At 34.8% G+C, this 24,018-nt stretch overlaps 1 protein-coding gene and 1 non-coding gene across 2 annotated transcripts; one reads left to right on the top strand and one right to left on the bottom strand.

Annotated features, from left to right (window-relative positions):
- Positions 1 to 6,463: 6,463 nt before the first annotated feature.
- On the bottom strand, positions 6,464 to 6,537 carry TRNAN-GUU (transfer RNA asparagine (anticodon GUU)). The gene has a single exon. It is a non-coding gene; the product is annotated as a tRNA-Asn (tRNA).
- A 401-nt stretch (positions 6,538 to 6,938) lies between these two features.
- LOC100377793 (male-specific lethal 1-like 1) lies at positions 6,939 to 21,260 on the top strand. Its single transcript, XM_002738670.4, has 7 exons — positions 6,939 to 7,447; positions 8,601 to 8,725; positions 9,933 to 10,183; positions 13,505 to 13,560; positions 14,777 to 14,963; positions 16,952 to 17,024; positions 18,257 to 21,260. The coding sequence occupies exons 1-7, from the start codon at positions 7,049 to 7,051 to the stop codon at positions 18,339 to 18,341; spliced, it is 1,176 nt and encodes a 391-aa protein (XP_002738716.1). The 5' UTR covers positions 6,939 to 7,048; the 3' UTR covers positions 18,342 to 21,260.
- Positions 21,261 to 24,018: the final 2,758 nt, after the last annotated feature.

Raw genomic sequence — 24,018 nt, 5'->3', positions numbered from 1 at the left:
ACATGCAGTGGTTTAGCGATTCGATTCAAAATGGCCGAATGGCAGCCATCTTGTTTTTTAAAAATGTCGTATTTTGGACATGCTTTATCAGTTTTCATTCAAATTTGGTACATAGATTATACATGTTAGGATACATGTCCTCCGACCGTCCGTGCATCCATCCATCTGTGCGTCCGGTCGTGCGTCCATCCATCCGGTGTCATATTTCAGAATCTTTTGGACCGGTTCTGTTCATTCTTTGCATGTGCCTAGTACTTTATGTGGGACATATGCACATGCAGTGGTTTATCGTTTTGATTCAAAATGGCCGACTGGCAGGCATCTTGTTTGTTTTTTCAAATGTGGTATCTTGGACATGCTTTTTCAGTTTTTATTCAAATTTGGCACATACTTTATACATGTTAGGATACATGTCCATGATGATTTGTTTCAAATTTGATTGACAGCCATCTGAATTGTTGGCGTTACTACTATATTTCCAAGATTTATGTACCATTTTCATTCGTATTTGACACATACATCATGTCACTTTGTTTCATAATCAGATCGAAGATGCCCGAATAAGGGCTGTTTTTATTTTTGGCCATATTATTATATCTCTGTCACCCATGTATCATTTTCATTGATATTTAGTATGTCATAAATGGATACATATACATGTCAAATATGGCCGACTGGCGGCCATCTTATTTGTTTAAAATGTGATAACTTGGACATGCCTTCACTCGTGATCTATGTTTTTCATTGCTATGTCTTAAACCAATGTCTTTGCTTAAACCGGAGGGGTCGTCACGCAACACGTGTTGATGTAAATAAACAATACGTTGTATACGCCACTTGGGACTCAAGTTTCAAGGACTAGCTCGCGACAACCCCTCCACTTTAATATGACGAGCACGAAGAGAACTTTCAAAAATTCAGCGGGGACTTTTTCAATGACTTGTTTATTTTGTGACTATATCCTAAATTCTCTTCTAAATATTTTTGAAATGCTATACATGTATTCAACATTATCTTGAACACTACTAGTATTTAAATTTGCTACCATAAAGTTCTTGTAAGACAGCGGAGTTAATTCGACCATCAGATTGCTTGTCTCATCTCTCAAATGACTTTTCAAAACACATTCTAATATAATCTTACATTAATGCTTAAGTTTTACTTGCAAAGCTTCATTTTTCTCGTTTTCCAAAGCAACATTTCCAACAATGTAGACGACCTTCTTGTCAACTCTTGTCTTCATTTCTGTCTTTTCCGCCATCTAATGGATTTTTTCCAACTCACGACTTTTGTGACTCTAACTATTTTTACACTATCTAAATCATATTTACGACTTTATGGACAGATTTTCCTTCTCCCATTTTACTTACCAAACGTTTTGAGCGATTTTCTGAGACGATGACTTAATAACTTACTTTGAAATTCCCGAAGTCTTCAGAAAACTCTCCAGACTTTCTCAAAATAACGTTTCTAAGTCTGCAGTAGACTTTCTTGGCTTCTCTATATACGTTTTGCATTTTACATCTAATACACGACGTTGCTATCTATCTCGCCTTCTAAAGCAACTTTTTGAACTTCGCGGATGATTTTTTCATCCCTCTGCCTGCATTCAACAAATTCCTGCCTTCTAATACAATGTTTTCAATAGACAACTATTCTGTCTTATTAATTTATATTCTGAACTATTCTGAAAAAAATATACTGCCGTTCAAATCATCTTTTTTTCAAATTTGTAGACGACATTCTAAATATTTTAAACGAAATTTAGTAATTTTCAAAATCTTTCTAACGTAAGATTACATACTTTGTAGACTTTCCAAAGTTTTGAACCCATTTTCCCGCCTTACTGACCAGTCTTACTAACTTTGCAGACGACTTTATTGTTTTCTATATTCATTATCTGAACTTTTAATACCCCTTCTCCGAATTTCAAAGCAAGTTTTTCACCTTTGCAGACAACATTCTTGACTTCTCAAAGACGTTTTGGAATTTTAAAAATAGCGGATTTTTTTAAAATTTGCACAAAACGTTTTCATCTCCTCAACTGAACTTTACAAACAATTTTCCCGCATTCAAATGTCAATGTTCTGACGTAGCAAAGTGGTGAATAACATGCCCAACCATCGATTTTTGTACAAAAGTTGTATAAGAAAGTTCAAAAACACAAAACCAACGACTGGTAACAATCGGCAAAACAACTGACATATAACACTGCACAACATGGTCGAATCAGTAAAAAAATATGGATTTTCACGGTATACAGGAAGTGATGTCAGGTGTTTCGATAAGAGTGAGCACCTCCTTCCCCAAATGTGGCGCCCGCCATGTATCATAACTTAAAGCGGGGGAAGTCGTCACCTGCGCATGCGTCAGATGGCCACAGCGTGTCATTGTTTACAAACAAGTGTCTACCCACGAGCCTTTGCATTTTAGCGTGTTGTTATCGTCGCTTGGGACCCGCGCGTGTGCAGGTGAAGACCCTCCCGCATCAGTCAGGTGATATTGATGCCAACTGTCTCAGCCTGAGTGTTACTGTCTTTAGCAATAGGCTAATTGTATCTGCCAAAAAAAAAACTTTTGAATGTTAAGGCTAGTCGTTTTCTAAAGAATCCTTGGTTTGGATGTGTGGACGAAAGAAGGCAATGTCTATTTAAAAAGTCTGGGTTTGTACTTAAGGCTTGCGCATTACGAATGAGCTGACGAATGTGTATCTCAATACAGACAGGATATAGTGAGATATTGCTGTAAAGGTATGACCCATTGGTGATGGACTTTTTTTAGATGTGTTGGCGCTCATTGGATCATAGTATTGCCTGTGCCTGATTACTAGTATCTTATCCCGAACGTGTTTTGTTTTATACAGAGATCGATGTGCTTAGCTTCAGTCGAATGCACAATCGGGGGTGTGGGATGATAGCCCACGAGGGGGGGGGGGGTACTTGCGAAAAATACTAATAGGGGTGTGTATCTGGTTGTTTGAAACCCCTACCCCTCATCAGACAGAAATAAACTCAAATTGCCTCCCCCTTTTCAGACAAACTGTGGATATTTGACACCTTTTTCCAGACAGTAAGCTTAAACGGTACAAAGGGAAAAGCAGGTGGACTTGAATTCTCCTGATTGTTGGATCACTCAAGCACTAGAGACAGTCTTTGGAAAATGTGAACTCCTTTTCAGACAGAAATAATGAAAAAAGGATACCCCCTTTCAGACAGACGGCAAAATAACGTACCCCTTTTCAGACAGAAGTGGTGAATTTTTAACCCCTTTTGGCGACACATATACATAAAGCACTTCAATGTGAGTGACATTTAACAGATTGTGTACTTGTCTGAAGCAAAGATACAGCGACCTTTAGACAAAATAAAAGTACGTTTGATTCGACGGGGGGGGGGGGGGTACATATGACTTGTCTCATGGGGAGTTGCCCTTAAATGGGTCTCCTTATGTATCGGTCTTATTTCTGGTCAAGATAGGTATAAATATCGGTAATATTTTTTCTATTTGGTATATTTACGGGTCCGTACATGAGCAAATATCCCCACCTCAGATCCCGGCCTCAGATCTATATATACCTCAACCTGCAAACTAAACAAGGCAATCAACATTTAAACGGAGATTTAACACGGAATAGAAGAGGGCGCACATTCCTCAGTGAAATATAGAGCAAATACGGTAACCGTTTTATTTGGAATAAACGGTGATGAAATGGTACTTTGGTATAAATATTGGTATAGATTTTGCCACTATCCAGGTATAAAAATGGTCACACTTTTGATCACTCAGGGGCACCTCCTTACCCAGCTATGTATCAAATGCCCCCCCCCCCGGGGGGGGATTCGACATTGAAAGTGTTTTTTGAAATAGAATAAACGGGACAATTCCGTCTGGGTGTTTGAGCGATGCAACAATTTTTCTCTATTTGTTATATCAACTAAGTTTCAGTACCGCATTGTATTGCACATTTGAATGTTTTTGGATTTCGGACTGATTACCACAAAAGGATCATTTCGGATTTTCTTGGGATCACCGGTAAAATGTATTCTAGGACATTTACATGATTAAAGGTATTACGCAACCCATAATAATTCACATTTTGATCTTTTTCGTGAGTTTAGTAGTTGTGTTCGAAAATTACATGCAACCGTAAAGTTATTGTTGTATTGAAATGTAATGTTACGAATCTATAATATAGACCTGGTAAATATGTTGATTGATGAAGAATTGTATCATATCAAATATTTGTAACTGTAATTTCATACTCAGTCGCAAAGAATTATTATATTGACACATGCTTTAAAAACATAGCGATACCACACGAAACGATTTTTCGCAGCAAACCATGCATGCAATTATCTTTCTCGGTTTGTTACACAGAGGTGGCGGCACGAAATTTTGCATGGGGGGGGGGTCTGCTCACCAACCTCGCGCCGAAGGCTCGACCTTACTAGGAGGTCCAAGCATGCACCTCCTTACAAGTTTTGAAATCTAGACCGTTTTGAACCGCAAAAACCGTTTTCTTCTATTCGGACAAAAATCCACATGGAATTAAAGATACATGAACGCATTTACTTTTTAATAACGTTGTTTGATTTCTTGTGTTGGTGAAAAAGTTAGTTGAAATAGGATATATTTAAACACGCTGTTCCATAACCATAAAACGGCAATCTATCGATAAAACATAACATTCGCTAAATGCGCATGCGCTTATTGTTAACATGCGTATTGGTGTTTTTTTTTTAATTTTTCATCAAACGAAACAATACTGTTTGCTGCAAAAACAACATTTTGGTTGACGATAAATCATAATCAATCTCAGTTCTCAACAGCGATACTGCATGCACACACTAAAATATAATTTATTATGGTGATAGTTCTTTTATTTCAAGATTATCGTGTATTTCTAATGTCATACTTATACAGTAATGATCGCTATTACGGGATATAAGACACTAATGCAAAACTGTTTAATTCATTTAACACTGTATTTGTTCATGTTACAGAGGCGGCGGTACAACATTTTGCATGGAGGGGCAAGATCTGCTTACTACCACCGACCTAATGGGGGGGGGCATGCTCCCTCCTAAAAAATTATAAAAATAGAAACGCTATTTCCTGCATTTTTAGAGGCAAATTTTGCTGACACCCTAGAGTTTCAGCTTGAACATTTTTTTGAGGGGGCGACCGCCCCTCTGCCCTAGGTGCATATTAAAGATAATACAATAATGTTAGTGAATACAACTACAGTCTGAAAAGCGTGGTAAATTCCACCCTTTTTCACCGTTCTAACTGAACCCAGACCCAAGATATCCCTTTTGGAATTGCCGGAAACATCGGGAACATGGAAAGATATAGGATCAAATTCAAATTCAATCAATTTAAAACATTTAAATCATTAAAATATTCAAGACTTTTCTACAAACGAAATTCAGAAAATCCCGGGGGATACTCGCTTGAGTTTATCAAAGGTCATGTAGTCAGGCAGCCAATCAGCGGGTGATGAAATATCGTCAGCGGCCATTTTGACTTTCTATGACATTTGACGCCCCAAGAGTATATTGTATATTGCATTATGATCACGGACGACATTGGAGGAACCCTAACCCCACTAACCCTTAACTTATTTTTTCATTTTTTTTTCAATTTTGGTCACTGCCAATTTCAACTTTTTCTGTTTCCGAGGTTTCAATGTTTCCGAGGTTTCCGGCAATTCCACTCTAGGCTTTATTCGAATTGTTTCCAAATCAAAGATAATGATGAATTATGTAAAAAACCCACAAGCATGCAAATTTCTGGGTTATTTTTAAAAATGCCATTATTAATAAATATCCTAAAAGTAGGATAATAAGTGAGTGTACTTGGCCAATGTATTTCAGACATAGCCTCAGCTGTATGTATCTGATTAGAATAATATCCCAGTTGTTTTGATTATTTTAAATATGTATTTTATTATTCTTCGCATATTTAATTTAACTGTCATTTATTATTTATAATTTAATGGAATTTTAAAAATAGTAATTGGTAATAAGATGTCAAGGTTCATACTAATGTTTTATTACATCTTGATATTTGAATCTGTTGTTCGCTGCTACAATAAATTTATAACAAAAACTAAAAAGTTATACATGTACAGACAAGCAACATATCGTATATTTCGGTGTAATTGCAGACCATATCGCAATTCAAAATCATTCTGCGTTGTGAGATTGCTATGTCCGAATCGAACCGTGATCGAACTCAACTCCGCCAATCACAAATCCCAGAGATTAACACGTGATTAACAGTGACAGACGGGGTGTTACACAATGGCGAATAGCAACATTGTCATAGGTGATAACCTGAAAACATTCACACTGCCTCGGGATTTAAAATGATAGGGAATTTCGTTCATTGGAACAAAAGGTGATAACTTATCAAGCCTATTCACACTACTTTAACTTTAGAAAGTAAAAAAAAATATTGGCGTCCCTGGGTGGGCTCGAACCACCAACCTTTCGGTTAACAGCCGAACGCGCTAACCGATTGCGCCACAGAGACAACCATGGTGAGATACGTCAAAGCTTAATATTTGAATAGTTTGACTAGGTGTGTGCTTATTTTGCATTTTAATTTATGTGTTTGGTAACATTTACTATTTACATATCAACTCCAATCATTGTCTGTTGTCATCTACGACGAATTAACAATTTCAAGATCGTTGCAGTGTCTCTAATGTTAGATCGTTTTACGGTTCTATATTTGCGCGACGTTATTTTTACAGAACGAATATATGTATATGTTAATGTATTAAAAGTTTTTCAGTGTCTATAATTGTGAATTACTGATTTACATTACTTCAAACTAAAGAAAATGTGTCAATTTACCTCTTAAAAAATCAAAACCTTTCAACATAATATATTGTCTCGCGAACAAGCCTGTCTAGTTGAATATTCATGAGGCCGAACTTGTCACGTGTTTGCTGTACGTCTAATGTACCACAATGGCGAGTTCTTGTTTAGTGTATTGATTTGATAAATATTCAGGTGTGCAGTTGGTTGTTTCTTTCTTCATGGCCCCGGGAAACATGAAATCGGATATCATAGGACCCCAACGCATGAAGATCGACGGTCGGCAGGGATTACTTCGTAAGAATATGTCTAGAAACTCAGCGGTTTTGGGCGAAATGCCGTCCAGTGTGCAGCATTCAAATCACAGTGACAATAACACTAACAGCAAGGCGTTTACCCAGGACATTTCAAATTTGAAGGAATTGTGTGTAGCAAAGGGAACGCCGAAGTCGACAAACGATCGTAGCTTATATGATGATGAGGAGAGAACTCGCATGGAATCACAAATTAAACACTTGAAAGAATTGTTGCTACTCCATCTCGATATCATACAACAACAACAGGAGCAATTACTCGCCAAAGATCGAGAGAATAAAAACCTTCGGAGCGAAAAAGAAACGGTTCGTTGAGTATATTTTAATTTATTATTTAAATCCACTAATTCAATAACATTCTTAGCCGTGTCAAGTTCAGCGCCATTGTCGTCCTTGACAGTTTTTGAAAGCCGCTGAAAGTTTGCATAATAAGTTGGCTTTTGTAAACGAATCGTTGACCTCTTGCCTTTATTCAACATGGCGGGTATCTTTCGCGGTGTGTTTTTCCTGTTACAGACATATCACATAGTGTATTTGGCATGTCGTCGACAATCTTATTAAGTCTGTTACAAAGAATGATAGTTGTTTTTTAAACGAAATGACTGCTCTGACTGTGGGATGTAGCTTTGTTTGTGACTGAGAATTACTTCCGGTTTATATCTTAACACTTCCGCTGAGACGACGGCCGTTTGCCAAAAAAAAAAATATATTTCTTCGTTTGATAATGCCGTCAACAGTCTTGACTATTCTTTTACTAAAATAGTATTTAATGCTGCTTTAAGGCGTCCTTTGGGAGTAATAGTGTGTACGTCAATTTATTTTCCTGCCGTTCGGCGGTGTCTAGTTGAAGGCGAGCTTTGTTGATGCGTTGGTATACATTTACCGGTATTTTCTCCCATCATGCACCACCTGATTTGTACAGTATAAAGTTCAAATGGGTCATTGATCATGTGGGTCACTGGATTCGACCAATATCCACCAAGGGTGGGTAACCATTTAAAAAGGATGGGCATCTCATCTATGCAGCTTAATCAAAGAGAAATTTAAAAGGATTATTGATCAAATTTAGTTTAACTTCTTTCAATGAAGCCTTGTGATTAATTGACTTCCTGCTGCTAGTACAATCGATTGTGTGTTGTAGGGCAGATGATGTCATCATTATGTCATCCTTCGTGCGTGTTTTCGCAATTAATAAAATTAAAAATGACACTTGACTACTTGAATAGAAAAACATCTTTGAGCAAAAGATGATTTGTCCTGCTTAGAGATACCACAGATGAAGGGTCTAATGATACAAAGAAGTGTGTCCTGTAACGAGGAATGTTTACATGGTGTCATAATTATGTGCGTCTCTCACAACAGGAAGTTGTTGATTTAGGAAGTGATGCATCTTGGGAGTACCACCATGCATGCAGTTCATTCGTTAACTAATCATATGCATTTGTTTTCTGCTTTGCAGTTGAAATGCAGACTAGAGCGAATGGAAAGACGTATGAGCCTTGCACACAAAAGTGGGTCATCTCAGGAATCTGGTTCACCGAGCAGTAGGCAACATAAACTTACCCAAACGCAAGTACACAAAAGGTAATTTATAGTTATTTCTTATTATTTAGTTTGTTATAATTATTTTTGCAATGCAGCATTACTTCATTTTTCAATGAATCTGTAATATTAACAATAAATATTCAATTCAAATTTTCTGTTTCTAGGAATACTGTAAATGCATTAATTATTCACTGGGTTTAATTTCGCTGTTTTTTCTGAGTAAAATCTGCTATAATAAATCTACATGAACATGTTAAATAACAATAAAACTAATTTTTTTCTGCCAAATTTGTAAAATTTAAACACTGAAAATGCTGAAATTAGAGAAATTAAATACTAGTAAAAATAAATGGTTTTACAGTATATGAGATAGTCAGTCAGCATGCCTAACTTTGCTGAAAAGCGCCCTCTATTGAGCATGTATTTACTGTATGAATGAGGGCGCTCTTCAGCACTGCTTCTCTCTGCTACTAGCTAATTTAGCTAGGTGCACATAATGTGCATGTTCACTTGATATTAAAAATTATAAATTGTGGTGAAGTTTGCCAACTTTAGTTTATGTTATAATGCGGTAGTCGTCGCGCCAAGCATGCACACAATATATTGTCTCATATAAATAAAGATGGCAACTTTGGCTGTTTCGTAGATCAATGAGTACAAACTGAGATGTAACTAAGTTTTAATTAGCTCCGCTGTCGACTTTGTCGAGCGGAGCTTATCATACGAGTGATTGTCCGTCGTTGTCTGTGTCAATGTTTTACTTTTTCGACTTCTTCTTGAAAACTACAAGCCTGAATGTTTTGATGTTTGGTGTATATGTACCTTGGGTAGACCTCTCTTAGGTTTGTTCATTTCATGTTGATATCTTCAATTCTCTAATTTTGGTGAATATTTTTGTCATTTTTGGTAAAAAGTGATATTTTCGACTTCTTGTTAAAAACCACAATCATTTATGGTGAAAAATGATATTTTTGAATTTTTGTTGAAAACAGCAAGTCCCATTGCTTTGATACTATACATATTGTTCATTTTCTAATGATATCTTCTGTTCTTTAATTGAAATGTGCATTGCTAACAGCGGAGCTATCTCAGCCTAGAGGCTGCTTGTTAGTCTTTTAGGTGGTTGAAAGGTGTCGAAAGTGTCAATATAAATGTTACCAGACCCATGGTATTCCTGTAATTTTGATGTCGTTTGTGTGTGCATGTAGCGGACTATGTAACAATTTGACTATACTTTCTATTTCAGGAGGTTATCAGAAGACAGTTCATCATCTCCTGCAAGTAAAAAATCCGGACTTTTCCCTAGGACACCATCGCAAAAGATTTCTGAATTTTTAAAATCCTCTACAAAACTCAAGGCTGATTTGCACAAAAAATCTGAAAAATTGAAAGATAAAGAAGAAAAGTGTTTTCGAACTAGTTTACATTATTTTAGTCACAACAGAGTGCCTCCTATGTTGTTGAATCCAATCCACATCGAAGACTCTAATGTTCTACGTAAGTTTAATTTTAAAGAAATAACGTATTTGCTCCCTTAGAGACTCGTCTCCATTAGTAACACACACAAACCATAAATTGTATGTATTGTAAATTAATGACATAATTTGGCTGTAGACATACTTCGGTCATTTACATAGGTACAGACACAACTAATAAAGTACATGTAAATAGGTTTACTCCTCCACCCCTGTGTTGGTGCTATTTGTTGACACCGGGATTCTGTCCAGGTCATTATAAAATAGACGTCCACTACTACCGGTATAGTAGTAGTTATAGATTATAACAGTATAGGTCAGTGAATCACTGTTTGATGACAAATATACAACTTAATTTTTTAAATTCAAGCAACCTCGCCAAGTTTTGATGTGCATTGCTGCTAGTTTTCATAATGGTATAATTTTTTTCTTGAACTAAGTGAAATCAATTTAAATAATTACTTAAGTTCAAACAAAAAACATTTATTCAACTATGACAGTGTATGAAGTTTAAGCAAACACAATACAAAAATAGTATGATATTTTCATTAGTACTGGTATGCACTTTTTATGATAATTAATTGTGATTTTAAAGTGCCAATAGATTTTAACATATTTATCCTTAGTCTCAAAAAAGATGGGTCAATTCATTGTACTGCTCGCACAATGATAAATCATATGTTTGGTAAAATGTAATTTTCAGACATGTACCACATTATAAAATATAATAATATGACAATATTCGTCTTCATTTATAGAATTAACTGTGGAATTCATGTAATATCATATATTATATTAAAAGGAATTGTTTCCTTGCTCTCATCACTTATCAATGATGGTAAATTGGTTGTGATTATTCATCTAATATGAGGTTTATTGATGTGAAGACATATTTTAATTAAATTAGGTTGTGGCAACAGAACTAAGCCAAAAACTAACATGTTTTCAACGCTTGTTCTCAATACTATCATGGAATATGTTTTGTACATTGTGCTGACTGGTTTGCATTTCTATAGTATAACAAACCGTAGTTATAATATACCTTAAAGTATTTGTTGATGGATTATTTAATTAATCAGTGTAAACCATCTGGTAGTAATCTTGCACCAATATGTGCTATTCTAATCTGTACATAGTACCTACAGTGTCCATAAAGTCATGTTATGTTAAAGAAAGGTTATACAGACTGTTCAATACTGTACAGTCTTATAAAAACATGGTGATATCAAGTTCAAGTAAAATTAGTGATGTGTATTACTTTTGTTTGCTTGTAATCCATATGACATTTCTAGTTGTATTCCAGTTGACCTATGACATTTCTAGTTGTAACCCAGTTGACCTATTACATTTTAGTTGTATTCCAGTTGACCTATTACATTTTAGTTGTATTCCAGTTGACCTATGACATTTCTAGTTGTATTCCAGTGGACCTATGACATTTCTAGTTGTATTCCAGTTGACCTATTACATTTCTAGTTGTATTCCAGTGGACCTATGACAATTTTTAGTTGTATTCCAGTTGACCTATTACATTTCTAGTTGTATTCCAGTTGACCCATTGCATTTCTAGTTGTATTCCAGTTGACCTATGACATTTCTAGTTGTATTCTAGTTGACCTATGACATTTCTAGTTGTATTCCAGTTGACCTATGACATTTCTAGTTGTATTCCAGTTGACCTATGACATTTCTAGTTATATTCTAGTTGACCTATGACATTTCTAGTTGTATTCCAGTTGACCTGTGACATTTCTAGTTGTATTATAGTTGACCTATGACATTTCTAGTTGTATTCCAGTTGACCTGACATTTCTAGTTGTATTCCAGTTGATCTATTACATTTCTAGTTGTATTCCAGTTGACCTGTGACATTTCTAGTTGTATTCCAGTTGACCTCTGACATTATAGTTGTATTCCAGTTGACCTAGGACATTTCTAGTTGTATTCCAGTTGACCTATGACATTTCTAGTTGTATTCCAGTTGACCTATGACATTTCTAGTTGTTTTCCAGTTGACCTATGACATTTCTACTTGTGTTCCAGTTGACCTATGACATTTCTAGTTGTATTCCAGTTGACCTATGACATTTCTAGTTGTATTCCAGTTGACCTATGACATTTCTAGTTGTATTCCAGTTGACCTGACATTTCTAGTTGTATTCCAGTTGACCTATTACATTTCTAGTTGTATTCCAGTTGACCTGTGACATTTCTAGTTGTATTCCAGTTGACCTCTGACATTATAGTTGTATTCCAGTTGACCTATGACATTTCTAGTTGTATTCCAGTTGACCTATGACATTTCTACGGTAGTTGTATTCCAGTTGACCTCTGACATTTCTAGTTGTATTTCCAGTTGACATCTGACATTTCTAGTTGTATTCCAGTTGACCTATGACATTTCTAGTTGTATTCCAGTTGACCTATGACATTTCTAGTTGTATTCCAGTTGACCTATGACATTTCTAGTTGTATTCCAGTTGACCTATGACATTTCTAGTTGTATTCCAGTTGACCTATGACATTTTAGTTGTATTCCAGTTGACCTATGACATTTTAGTTGTATTCCAGTTGACCTATTACATTTATAGTTGTATTCCAGTTGACCTATTACATTTCTTGTTGTATTCCAGTTGACTATGACATTTTAGTTGTATTCCAGTTGACCTATGACATTTTAGTTGTATTCCAGTTGACCTATGACATTTTAGTTGTATTCCAGTTGACCTATGACATTTATATTTGTATTCCAGTTGACCTATGACATTTCTACGGTAGTTGTATTCCAGTTGACCTCTGACATTTCTAGTTGTATTTCCAGTTGACATCTGACATTTCTAGTTGTATTCCAGTTTACCTATTACATTTCTAGTTGTATTCCAGTTGACCTATGACATTTCTAGTTGTATTCCAGTTGACCTATGACATTTCTAGTTGTATTCCAGTTGACCTATGACATTTCTAGTTGTATTCCAGTTGACCTATGACATTTTAGTTGTATTCCAGTTGACCTATGACATTTTAGTTGTATTCCAGTTGACCTATTACATTTCTTGTTGTATTCCAGTTGACCTATTACATTTCTTGTTGTATTCCAGTTGACCTATGACATTTTAGTTGTATTCCAGTTGACCTATGACATTTTAGTTGTATTCCAGTTGACCTATGACATTTATATTTGTATTCCAGTTGACCTATGACATTTATAGTTTTATTCCAGTTGACCTATGACATTTATAGTTTTATTCCAGTTGACCTCTGACATTTTAGTTTTACCCAAGTTGACCTATGACCTTTCTAGTTGTATCCAGTATATTGACCTTTGACACGTATGCTTCTTCAGTTCCAGCATGGAGGATTAATGTGATACCAAGTTCAACGTCAGTCGATGGAATTGAGGTGAGTCACAAATATTCTTCAAACCTTGAGATCTTACCTGAAATAAAACTGGAATGAGGTACAAGGTATAAAATACATGAAATAAGGACAACATACATTACTTGGAAATTCTGGTGATTTATTGTCAATTCCAAGGAAATTTATTGTTCGAATTACTTGAGCAAATGAAAGTTTTGAGAAAATGATGCAAACTCGGTTGAATGGTGTGTTATCTTGACACATTCATCAACGGATGTAGGCATTGCGACTCAGAGTCAAACGAGGTACACAGAATGGTGAAACATAGATTTTTGAATACTCGACTGACATTAAAAATAAAAGCAAACTTTCCACTCATTGTGTGGTATATTCTAGCGAAATATAAAATTTGATTTTATGCAGATAGGATTTGTGTTACTCATATGTTGATGACATCACTGACATTTTGTTTACTTCTGAAAACTTATGCAAATAAGGGTGTTTGAATGATGTGAATAAATAATTTACGCGTCAAATATCATATGTGACCAATCAACACGCCATGTTCAATTTCGGAGTGCAGACAAATCGTGTAGCAAATGTACTGGGGAAAAGGAGAAACAGGCTTTGTTTGTTGAATCTAACATCGCCATGAATAATTAATCACAAGATGTAGAGACATTATTGAAAACAAATTGTTGTTTTTCATGAACTTAGGGGTACACAGATGTTAACCTGAAATTACATTATGCATGCAATGGCAGCATGACCTTTAAAGGTCAAATTTCCTATGAGGGTCAAGTATTCTGGTTACCAAACTTCTTTTGTTTAAATTATGCTGAAAAAAAGATGCATAGATGATTGTATAAGGTCTGCTGTCACTCATCAACAATTACATTTCCATCTTCTTCTTGAAAACTACCAGCTCAATTGCTTTAGTACTTGGTATGTAGGTACCTTAGGTAGACTTCTATCAGATTTGTTCTTGCTATTTATTTCATAGTGATATCTTTATTTTTGGCGAATATTTATCATTTTTATCAAAAAAATGCTATTTTCGACTTCTGCGACATCAGGGGAACACTAAGCTCTGCTGAAATAGCAGCTGTTTTGACCGTCTGAAGCAATTTAGAAGAGATTTGCAATTTTAGTTTCATCAGTAACCTCTTGTATATTAAGTAATATCACAAGACAAAGTAAAAATTTACCACCACCTTTATATAAAATCATCTAATGCTGCCTCATGTTTAATCTCCAGGATATTAGTGACGACACTTTTACCAAAAGGCATCTAAAGTATGAGGTGGACGAGCGAAAACGAAAACGCTGGGATATTCAAAGAATCAGAGAGTTGCGGCAGCACGATTTACTTGAAAGGAAGGTCCTGAAGAGAGAACAACTTTCAGTGCAAGTTTTAACAACTTTTAAACCCAGTATACATGAAGGTAAAGAGAATGTAACAGATAATATTGTGGTGTAGCGAAATCAACAAGTGTGTTGTCATGATGGCAATGATAGATATGTAGTTTAGTATTGGCGCTTTGGATAGAAGTCACCTTAATTAATTGTTGACATGCGCCCTCTTTACTGTATATGATTGTAAGTACATTGTATATTTATTATATAACAATAAACAAACAAACTACTTTACATTCCTGATACAGATACAATATTATTAATTAGTCACAAACAACAGATTATGGATATGTCTGTAGTTATTCAGTCATGGCTAAAAACAAAGAAAAACCAAGACAGAGATCGTTCAGTGTATAGCATTACAAACAACCTGCCTGTGCATTTCACAGGTCTTTCGTGTGACTGAAAGTGTTAAAAAAAAAGTGTTTCAATAGTTTGGAAGAGTAAAAGAAAAAAATTGGTCATCAGGTTATCCCCTAGAAAAACATTGGCATGACCTATATGCATTACCATATTTGTCCATATCCTATCTTTCAGATTATATAAAGGTTGTTTTTGTAGTATGCTCAATACTATAAGCACATTAATTATTCACTGGGTTTCAATTGCACTATTTTTGCTGATAGCTAAAATCCGATAAGTTAAATCGACAATAACAATAGAAGTCCTTGTCAGTGAACTTAAAGCAAATTTGCCCAAATCAACGGAATGGTGAAGTTAAACACCAGTGAAAATAAAAGGTTTTACACTAACTTTTAGAGAATGCCTGAATTATAGCTCAATTTTTAGCTCCGCTGTCGACTTAGTCGAGCGGAGCTTATCATATGAGTGATTGTCCGTCGGCGTTCGTCGTCGTCCGTGTCAATGTTTTACTTTTTAGCTCCGCTGTCGACTTTGACGAGCGGAGCTTATCATATGAGTGATTGTCCGTCGGCGTCCATCGTCTGTGTCAATGTTTTACTTTTTTGACTTCTTCTTGAAAACTACAAGCCTGAATGCTTTGATACTTGGTGTATATGTACCATGGGTAGACCTGTCTCGGATTTGTTCATTTCATGATGATATCTTCAATTCTCTAATTTTGGTGAATATTTTTGTCATTTTTGGTAAAAAGTGATATTTTCGACTTCTTGTTAAAAACCACAAGTCCAATTGCTTTGATATTACATATATAGGTACTACATGTGGACCACTCTCAAATTTGTTCATTTTGTAATGATATCGTAAATTTTCTAATTTTGGTGAATATTTTTGCCATTTTTAATAAAAAGTGATATTTTCAACTTCTTGTTAAAAACCTCAAGTCCAATTGCTTTGATATTACATATATAGGTACTACATGTGGACCTCTCTCAGATTTGTTCATTTTGTAATGATATCTTAAATTCTCTAATTTTGGTGAATATTTTTGTCATTTTTGGTAAAAAGTGATATTTTCGACTTCTTGTTAAAAATGACAAGTCCAATTGCTTTGATATTATTACATATATAGGTACTACATGTGGACCTCTCTCAGATTTGTTCATTTTGTAATGATATCTTTAATTATCTAATTTTGGTGAATATTTTTGTCATTTTTGGTAAAAAGTGATATTTTCTTCGTGTTAAAAACCACAATCATTTATGGTGAAAAATGATATTTTTGAATTCTTGTTGAAAACAGCAAGTCCCATTGCTTTGATACTATACATATTGTTCATTTTCTAATGATATCTTCTGTTCTTTAATTGAGATGTGCATTGCTAACAGCGGAGCTATTTCAGCCGACAGGCTGCTTGTTTTATACGTTTTACCCCTGTGGCTACCATAACATGTTCTCTCGCACATCGACCAATAACTTATTTATTCTTAGAGCAATTATATTGATGGCATAATCCTGCTATAATTCCAATCTAGATTCCTTTTTCACAAGTTTGCTCATTGTTGCACCACAGACAAATTCAGCCATATAATATTTAGAATTTTTATAATATTCATTGTATTTTTTTAATTTTATGTATACTTTTTGTATTCACAGCTGAATGTATTGAAGTTCATGACTTGCTTCCGGTGACGGCGTTCGGTAAACCTTTGCCGCCGCTGCAACAAAAGTGAGTGGGTTTTACATTTTCTTTCATCCACGACTCATTAAAAAGCAATTTTATGATAAAGTTTATTTTTTTTCGACCAATATCAAATCTCTAGTAAAACTATCATATTAACAAGTCAATCTTAAACTGAATTATCATGTTTTATTAGTGATGTATATATCATACGTAAATAACTGGTGTCTATGGTTAAAATAAGTTGTATATTAATGAGCCGTTCTACAATGAATTGCAATTTTTTGAGAGGTCCTTCTAATAGAATGTATCCACTATATCTCAAACTGCCGTAAACCCCTTTAATTTTTAAGACAGTTTTGTCTCATCAAGAAACATCAAAAACATGCACATAGCTTCTTCACAATAATTTATGAGAAAAGCTATTTTCTGAACGTCTTTAAAATCGTAAAAATGTCTCAAAAGGGATAAGTAAAGACATAAAAATAAGTATTGTTTTTCATTTATGATTTAGTATACAGCCATTATATTTTTGGATATTCAAGATGAGCTTTTAATAAAACAAATACAGTAGCTGGTTACTGAACCGGTGTAAACCGATAACCCTTCAAACCAAAACTGAGTCAATTCCTTTCACAAACTCCCTGTTGTGACTACATTTAATTCTATTATTGCTAAAACACCAGTGCTGATTTTTAAGAACCGTTTTTAAACTATTTCTCATTGAAAATTCATCTAAAAGTCTTGTAAAATTGTTTTTCACTCTTGCCATTCAACCTGCATGCAGTGTTTCCCTTGAATTCATCCATTCAATAAAGTGTAGACAGTGGTCATCTCTTATCAAGTGTTAACATCTTGTGTGAACACATGGTATCGTTTACACATGTGTATGTGTCATGACATCAACCATCTTTTAGTGATTCTTTCATTCTCTAATCTATCTTCATAATCTTGATTGGTCACTAGGTGGCGCTGTTCATGTTTCTAACTAATACAGCTTGGCCACGGAAATATCTTTTTTGAACTTCATTCAGCACTTCAGAAGTAAGCTTAAATGAGAACTCTATTTTGACTTTCAATTTGGGTTCATCTCGGAAATCATTATTAGTATTTTTAATTGTAACTTTTACTTTGGTTGTTTTTCAAAACAGATTATTAGTAATACAGCATTATTACTTTCAGTGAAAATAGCACTCCCTAAGATATATATATATTATGACACCACTAAATTAGCTAGACTGTAGCAATGTATAAAATTAATTCATATTTTTCATATACAGGCATTTTGAACTTCCGTGGTTTGATTTGAAAGAACGCGAGAAAGAAGAAAAACCACGACAGACGCGGAGATGGACTAAAAAATAACACCATGTGTATTGCTGTTATGAGTTTTGAAGATTTGCTGCATAGTAGTTTAATAGTCGTAGTGTAATGTAGTTGATGGTAGATAGATAGTGGTAGTGTAACTTTATAATGGTTTATTCTTAGTTCTGTTACAAAGATTGTAAACTTTTCGATGAAATGTGGCTGCACATCGGATGCCTTTAACCCATGTGTCTAGAGCTTATACATTTAGCAAAGCAGTATGGATGCACGCTAAACGCTTTATCACATAACTGATCACCGTGTGACTTGTATGTCAAAATTACTTAAATGAATGAATTATGTTCAAAACCCTCGTAATGACCTCTTCTAGAAAGCTGAATCACTTTTAAACTATATATTCACTACAGCTGTTACGTTTCCTGTCAGTGTCAGAGGTCACCTCATGTTATTAACACTCACCTCCTTGGAACAATGTAAAATTCCTTTACAAATTTCACTGATTCTGTGGAGAAAATCTCCTGCCAAGTTCCTGTTTTCTTCAATGTCTCCCCGTATCTTGACCTCCCTGCAGTACGTGAATCCGTTCTTACGTTTCCTCCCCATTAGTGTTAGTCTTTTGATCTCTCATACCAAATTTAACCTCGGCAAGTGAAATCTGAAGTGTGGAATTAAGTGTTAGTTTGCATCATATGTTAGCAATATGAACCTTATTTAAGAAAAGAGTCAGTAGGGTAAAAATATGCGTATTGACGCCGTTACTGTGTGTTGACCCATTAGGTTGTCTAAAGTTTAAGTAGAGGCTGGTACTCCCAGGCTGTATTCACGCTCATTCTCAATACATTCCATTGTTTGTCATACACACTTAGAATCCCAGACAGATGACGAGAAATTTAACTTGTTAAATCATTATGTTTATATACTTGTATTAAAATGTAAATGAAAAAAAAACTAAAACCATTTTTATCACCGTCCCCCGTTTATCCCATCTCCAATGTTGAGTTAATACTTGTCAAATAATTGACCTAGCTGTGAAGTTATCTGTAATAGACTTTAACTGAAAAGTGAATTATTGTTGAGTGGTTCTCATGTATTACGTAGATACGAAACCTTTAAACATAATTCTCAATAAATGAAACTAAACTATTATGTAAACGATCTTGTTTTTTCAAAATAATTACAAATTCAGCTACATTGTGATGGTTTTGCAAAAGTTGTTTCAAGTGAATCTGTAATCGATAGTATTTCAAGCTACAAGTATATTTTATATTGACTCGTACTGTCCCCCTCCCAACGTGTGCACAACACCAACTTTCCAACTTACATACACTCTGAAATATAAGCATGCAAGAAGATTTCTGTCCAAATAGTCAAATGATTTTGTATTCAACCAGCTTTTGATTCAATTTGTGTGAATCTTTAAAATGCTTGTTTCTTAACATGGCTGTCAATATACATGTATAATTACAATGAGGAATAGAACTTTTTTAAGCTACGCAGTCCCTCTATAGGCTAGAAATGGTTATTGTTTGATTTACAATCTTGTATCCAATGCTTTAGATGGTTACCGCATGTGAACTTTGGTGAACATGTGAGCGTCCACCCAATTTCTCAGATTACTATGGTTAGTCTTTTAATTGATGTTGGATAGCTTGAAATAAGTTTGATATATGATGGGCTAGTTCACGATAGATTCTTAATTGCCTGATAGGTGTGAATCACTATATACCTGTCATGTGGGCTGTTTGAAGGACATTCGACCAGTTTCCAGACTGATCTATAGAGGAACTGTGGTACAATCTACATACATTTAATTTTTTTTAACTTGATTATTGTATCTGTTTTTGTAGAGATGTGCATTAATCATGTAAGTATATTTTTGAACCAGCTGAGTAGTTGTGTTATAAACTGTTGTAATTTGAATGAGGGATTACGATGATTGCAATACTTAGTGTATGTCAGCATGCTCTCTGTGGGTCTATAATGAAACCAGTATGTCAATTGTGATTCGCAAACATACAACAAACTACTTCTACTTTTATATTTCACCCACCTTGTCTAGTTTATTGACCTCTTCAAAGTGGTATTCATTTAAAACATCAGGTTATTGTCATATTGAGTGATTCACTATGCATGTTTTAAACATGGCATGAGCTAGTTTTTTTTTGCTTATTGGCCAGTACAGCAATTACAATTTAGTGTTTGAAGGAATGTTTGAAGAGTCATGTTTATTGCAATAGAATTTTGTGTGAACATGTTACGTGTAGCATGGGACCCACATCGAACTGCTGCTCTTAAACTGCATTTTTGAGAAGCAAGACTAGGAGTTCGGTTTCGGCGTGACAACTCATCATAACATCATAGTCTGCTTGTGTTCAAATTTGTTTAAGTTGTGCAGCGTTTTTGAAAGTGAGTTCTGTAATTATTCTTTAATGAAGTTCTTGGTGTGCCCAGGGTATCATAAAAAGAAATGGCAACTTTCTCAATATTTTTTTCTTCTATTTTTCATGGTTGTTGAATGCATCCAACAATATATTTTTACACACAGGTTTGACTGGCATGTTAAAACTGATGCTAAAAATAGTGAAATAGTTTCATATTCATTTTGTTTCCAAGCCTGACACTGAGGGCAGTATATATAACAGTGCTCTCTGTGGCATGTGTGTCTATTTGTTTTTGCATTAATTGCTTTGTATATTGTATAACGTTCTGTTATAAAGAACATTTTTGTAAGTAGAAATATATTCTGTTACCATGGTTTTACAGCTATTACAAGTAATGTTAGAGTTTTTAAAAATAAATCTACAGATTTTGAATTGTGAAATAAATGTTAATTAAAAATCTTTGGAATAAAAAATGAAGAGTTTGTGTATTTTTGTTTCAGTTTCTAAATAATGTAATCCTTAGTTGAAACTGCATCACATGTGTTAATGAAATAAACATGGTTTCTGACCCATGCTATTAATAGCTCTATGTTGTATGTTATGACAATGGAGGCTGAAATGTTTGTCAGTATTGTTAGCTCAGAAAAATGTTTCTCGTTCAATTTGTCTTACAAAATTATTAAACTATGTTGATTATGCTACATAACTTGAAAATGAGTCCACATTTTTAATGGACAGGCAAGGTCCAACATTTTTATTTTTTCTGGGCCATCTGAGCAATATACACACCACCAAATGTTGGAATTGAATATGGTTAATGAGTGATTAACTGCAGAATATATATTTAAAGCAAGCATGTTCAATTGTAGATTGAGTTAGGAGGCCTTTTTTTCTGTAGGTCAAAGGGATAAGGCCCTCCAATATTCTTAAAATTTCAATTAGCAGGAAAGTCAGGACAGAATATCTACTTTTATTTTGCTTGAACAAAAACTTGCTTTAACATATTTTGTATTTTATCTCGTTCTAGTAGTGATGCTTTACATATTTACAAAGTATGCAACTTTAAGCACTTGCATATTGTGAATTCAAGAGATGAAATTACAACCATGTGAAAATGTAGAAATGTGAAAATAATTTATTGCTTGTGATGAACTTAAAACCTAATGAACCACTACCCCAATTTGTTATATAACCCCCATGTTCACAGTATGACGGATTATATAATGTCTGTTGGATTTAGTAATCGTCATATTGTACACCACGTCTGACCTATTAGAAGAAGTACTGAACACAATAAAATGCAGAACACATTGTCTCGTAATTGCTCTTTTAATTACATTAACTTCTAAGTTCATGTTCAACAAAGTACTGTTTTTAGTTCCCGTTCGGACGCAGTTCGAAAACGGGGACTTATGTTTTGACGTCCATGTGTGCGTGCTTGCGTGTGCGTGCGTGCGCGCGTCTGTGCGTGCGTCCGGACCTGTATCTTAGAAATGCCTGGACCAATCACAATCAAACTTCACACATACATCATACATGATATTATACATATGCACGTCAATTTGTTTCACGATCTGATTCAAGATGGCCGAATGGCGGCCATTTTTGTGCTAAAAATCATCATAATCAAGCATTTCTCGGCTGTTTACAGATGGATTTTGTTCAAACTTGGTATATACATTAGACATTATGGGATCTTGATGCAAATAATTTTGTTTTTCAGATAGAATTCAAAATGGCCGACTGGCGGCCATTTTGTATTAATGAATGTGGTTCTCGTGCCATATCTATGACTTGCTTTCACTGATTATGTTCAAATTTTAAATATTCATCATGTCATAGATAAACAGATATATTGGTTTGACTGTCCTATTCAAAATGGCCGAATGGTGGTCATTTTTGTGCTAAAAAAAAATATCAACCATTTATGGGTGGATTTCGTTCAAACTTGGTACATACATTAGACATTACGGGTTCCTGATGCTCGTCATTTTATTTTTCAGATTGGATTCAAAATGGCTGACTGGCAGCCATTTTGATTTAATGATTGGGCTTCTAGAGCCATATCTCTTAAATGCTTTGACTTATATTTAAATTTTATATATTCGTTATACATCATGTTATATATATATACATGTATTCAAAATGGCTGATTTTGAATGCTGTTCCAGAGCAATATCTCTCAATATGGACAAGTACTTGTTTGACGATCAGATACAAATGTCAATTATTTTAATGTTAAAAAATCATATTCCTGACATGGTTGTATTCTAGCTATAGTACTATAAACAAAACTATATATCTTAAATTTGATAACTAACGGGGACTGTGCCATGCATGGCTTGTTTTAATTGAACTTACTGTTGAGGTGATTTTTATTGGAAACTGAGTTCTAACTGCTTGTTTAATTAAACTTCGGTCACGGGGAGTTTACTTAGTTTTAGTCTTGCCCTTTGCCATGCTCCTCTAATCTGGAATTCTCTTCCCATTGAACTTGGACAACCATCAAGTGGGAACATCTTTCAGCGTGGCGTAAATTTAGCATGTTACGACATCACATTGCGATGACTTCTTTATTTATTATAATTATAGAATGTACATTACACATTCTGAGAAGAGTGATTGTATACAACTCATAGTTACCCTTTACGTAGTTTTGAGGTACATTTTAATTGTTTTCTCCAATCGAATGTCGTCAGAACGTCAGTCATCCAATGACGGTATAAACTCGAACACAAGGCCACCATATAACGGACATGGTTATTAATTAAATTATTTTTAGAGAAGTCACGTGATTCATCGTCATCTTCATGGGTGTGGGGTCAATTGGTGTCAATTGATCCACGATCCCTTGCGCGCATACTAACAAACTCATGACTGCCAGTCACGGTATTTTTTAAAAGATCGATTACACCAATAAACTTCCATAATGAACTATTTCACATTGATTCAGTCTTATCTTGTCGACACTAACATAATTAATGGCTTTTAGAACGCTGTTGATAGACTCACGCCGTAATTCAATTGACGAAGATTGAGTGTATACATCTGTCACATTGACTGGTGCGTCGTGGTTGAATCGTGCTCTGTGTCCCCCTTCTGTGCCCTAGATGAACATATTGGTATGTTGAGGACGTGATCTCAGTGGAATAAATTTGTGCTTTCTATTTCCTGTGCTCAATTTCTAATTATTACGCCATGATTTCTACTCTCCCTTCATTTGCAGGCCACTTTCAAATTAAACTAATTCTCTGTTTTGTCAGTGCATTTTTAGAAGCTCTAAGTTTATAATCATTTTTGTAGCGAAAACCACGCCGAAAGTGGCCTGGGGTACC

This window comes from Saccoglossus kowalevskii, chromosome 7 (assembly GCF_978046115.1).
Source record: "Saccoglossus kowalevskii chromosome 7, keSacKowa6.1, whole genome shotgun sequence".
NCBI lineage: Eukaryota > Metazoa > Hemichordata > Enteropneusta > Harrimaniidae > Saccoglossus > Saccoglossus kowalevskii.
This window is presented reverse-complemented; position numbering and strand designations above follow the sequence as displayed.